This window comes from Manis pentadactyla, chromosome 13 (assembly GCF_030020395.1).
Source record: "Manis pentadactyla isolate mManPen7 chromosome 13, mManPen7.hap1, whole genome shotgun sequence".
Classification (NCBI taxonomy): Eukaryota; Metazoa; Chordata; class Mammalia; order Pholidota; family Manidae; genus Manis; species Manis pentadactyla.
In genome coordinates this window covers 51,674,353-51,677,396 of record NC_080031.1, presented here as the reverse complement: position 1 = coordinate 51,677,396, position 3,044 = coordinate 51,674,353, and the positions used below count along the sequence as shown (strand labels likewise).

Below are 3,044 nucleotides of genomic sequence, written 5' to 3'. Positions count from 1 at the left end.
ATAAAAACAAAATAAACCTATAGTTTCTAATAGTACAGTTGTATTGTTACTTTGCTTCTTACTTCAAGTCTTTATGGACTTTTTCACTGTGTCTAAAATCAAGTAACAGTGACCTGCCACTGCTATGGGCAACTCGGAGGTGTCATAGAGGATGTGTGTCTGGGCAATGCTGCATTTGGGAGAATTTAATTGTTTCCACAAGACTGCATGCAAAAGTTCACATACCCTGTCTGATGTGGCACAAGTACATATGATGAGGCTATCATTGTGTAAAACTTTAAATTGAGTAAAAATATCGATAACATACAGAAAAGGAAGTAAAAGGATGATTCTAAATAATGTAGGACCATTCACTAGTGCTGTGATCACATCATTTAATGACAATGGAGGACAAAGTGCAGGTAGAGGAGAAGAGAGGATAGGGGATGCCATAGATTGAGGAGAATCAGAAGTGCAGAGGGGGTAGATATTCATGGTGACCACCTGACTGTGGACTAAATTCAGAAGTTGTTGGGATTCCCAGATTATTAGGAAAACTATAGGGAGAATGATACACAATTGCAGATTAAGCAGTGTATTACATTAACATAGAGAAAACGTTCCTTTTTCTGAGGTGACAGGAAAAGGGAATGGAGTGAGAAAGCTTCACCATCCCCTCAACAACAACAGCTGTCTAGTGACACTGAATGAAAGTGCGGGATTTCAAGGCAGAGTCTAGTTTCAGGTATTTTAGTCTATGTAGCTGGGGAAAACTGGTAACAATACATGGCAGCTGATTAGAAGGTGTGTGTGTTTGTGTGTATGTTAGAAGGTGCTTTCAGTCTTGAACATGTTGAAGCTAAGAGGGCAGTAATATTTTAAACTGAATTAGATATCTAAATCAGACAGGAAAAGACAGTGCTCTCCTTGGAGACACAGGTTTTACTGAAAATGGATACTGCCAGAAAAGGGGGAGCAGCAGAGGAATACAGAGTAAGTGGGAGCAAAAGGTGAAAGACAGGGTGAGTGAGATCATAATGTTAGAGAGACATATCAGCCCAGGCAGCTGGTATCACAGTGGAAAGAAGGGAAAGACCTGTGGATAAATGTTTAGATGTAGGTTTAAAAACAGACATAAAGCATACAGATGATACAGGTATAGGTACAGATATGGATATGGATGTGGATGTGATCACACACCCCAGTTAAATGAAAAGAAACGCTCAGTTACACCTCTTACTAGTGTGATCATTAACAGTTCTCTGTATACACCTGAAAATACCTACTTTTGAATGATACACTTTATGTTTCAATTGGAATGAGATAAATATGCATACAGATATAGGTAGAAAGTAATATGTATGTGTGTATCTATAAATTTATGTGTATTGTATGTATGTTCTGTATCAATTGAAAATTACTTTCTATGAGTTTGCCCTATTTAAAAGTGAGCATTAAGACATTCTCTTTTACTCTTGCATTTCCTGTGAACATGTTCCATGACAGAAGACCCTGCTGACTGCGCCTTTCACCTCTCTGTTCCTCAAGCTGTAGATCATGGGGTTTAACATTGGGGTAATAACCCCATAGAGCATGGGGATGAGGCTGTGGCCAGCGGGAGAGCGTCCATGAGAAGAGGGTTGCATGTAGGTGAATGTGGCTGTGCCATAGAACAAGCAGACCACCAGGAGGTGGGAAGCACATGTGGAGAAGGCTTTGCGCTTACCTTCCACAGACTGAATGTTCAGGATGGCAGATATGATGTAGATGTAAGAGATAAATGTGGTCAAGAAGGCACCAATCCCCAAAATCCCTCTTTCCACTAACACGACCATGTCTATCATGGACTTGGATGAGCAGGAGAGGGCCACCAATGGGGGGATGTCACAGTAGTACTGGTTAATCCGATTGGATTTGCAGAAAGACAGGCAGAAGGTGGACACAGTATGAAGGAGGGAATTGAGAAACCCTGCTGCCCAGGTCCCAGCTGTGAGCAGGGCACAGCGAGCCTCGGTCATGATGAGATTGTATCGAAGGGGGAAGCAGATGGCCACATACCGGTCATAAGCCATGACACTGAGAAGGAAGAATTCAGTCCCTACTAGTGCCACCAGGAAGTAAACCTGTAAAGCACAGCCCAGGAAGGAAATGCTGTGATTCCCAGTCAAGAGGTTGTCCAGCATCTTGGGGACAGTAGCTGATGGGCAGAATATGTCTAAGAGGGACAGATTGGCCAGAAAGTAATACATGGGTGTACGCAGCTTCTTCTCCATCCTGATGGCCAAGAGAATGGCCCCATTTCCCACCAAGGTGACCTGGTAGATGACGGCAAAGAACACAAAGAGAGGATAGCGCACCTCAGGGAGGTCAGAGAGCCCCATGAGGATAAAGTGAGTCACCGTGGTGAGATTGTAGCCGTCCATCCCCTCTCCCCACGGGGGTCTTTCTGGAGGGAAGGAAGCCAACAAATGGGTTAGATTAAAAAGCCAAGGAGCCCAGTAATGAGATTCAGAAAGCTGGTTTGTAGTTGACATGAATCATTAGCTCTATTCTAATTAGAGACTTCAGTTTTTAGAACTACTGTTTAAAATATATCCTACAGCAGTTTGTTTCTTGAAATTTTCATCTTCCAATCCATTTCAGGACATAGCTCTCTGGGACCCTAAGGAGATGTGTAAAAATTCATCTCCTCAGTAAAAACCATCATGGACCCTTCACCAGTGTTTGGGTTTCACAATTCAGTGACAGCTTCCTGTGTGTTTGTCACACCTATTGGGCATTTCCTTGCTTTGCTTTGTATTATCTGAATGTACAAAATGTTATGCACTATATCTCAATTGTACATTTCTTAAGGGTAGAAGCCACGTATCTTGCATGGTGGGTAATTTTAATAATTGTTAAAAACTAGCAAACACATAATAAAATAAAAATTATCTAAATAAGTTTTGTGTGAAGGAATGAATGATGTGGCTCTTTCTTAGACAAAGTGTAAGTATTGGTAACAATACATATGAAAATGTTCTTATAAAATCTGAATCATGACCAGTTAAGTATGAAATTTGTTA

At 41.3% G+C, this 3,044-nt stretch overlaps 1 protein-coding gene across 1 annotated transcript; it reads right to left on the bottom strand.

The window, feature by feature from the left end:
- Positions 1-1,448: 1,448 nt before the first annotated feature.
- On the bottom strand, positions 1,449-2,402 carry LOC118919997 (olfactory receptor 5V1-like). The gene has a single exon (XM_036900423.2). The coding sequence runs from the start codon at positions 2,400-2,402 to the stop codon at positions 1,449-1,451; it is 954 nt and encodes a 317-aa protein (XP_036756318.2).
- Positions 2,403-3,044: the final 642 nt, after the last annotated feature.

What these genes read in the sequence shown, in the direction of transcription:
- LOC118919997 (XM_036900423.2), bottom strand. Translation starts at nt 2,402, where the DNA reads ATGGACGGCTACAATCTCACCACGGTGACTCACTTTATCCTCATGGGG.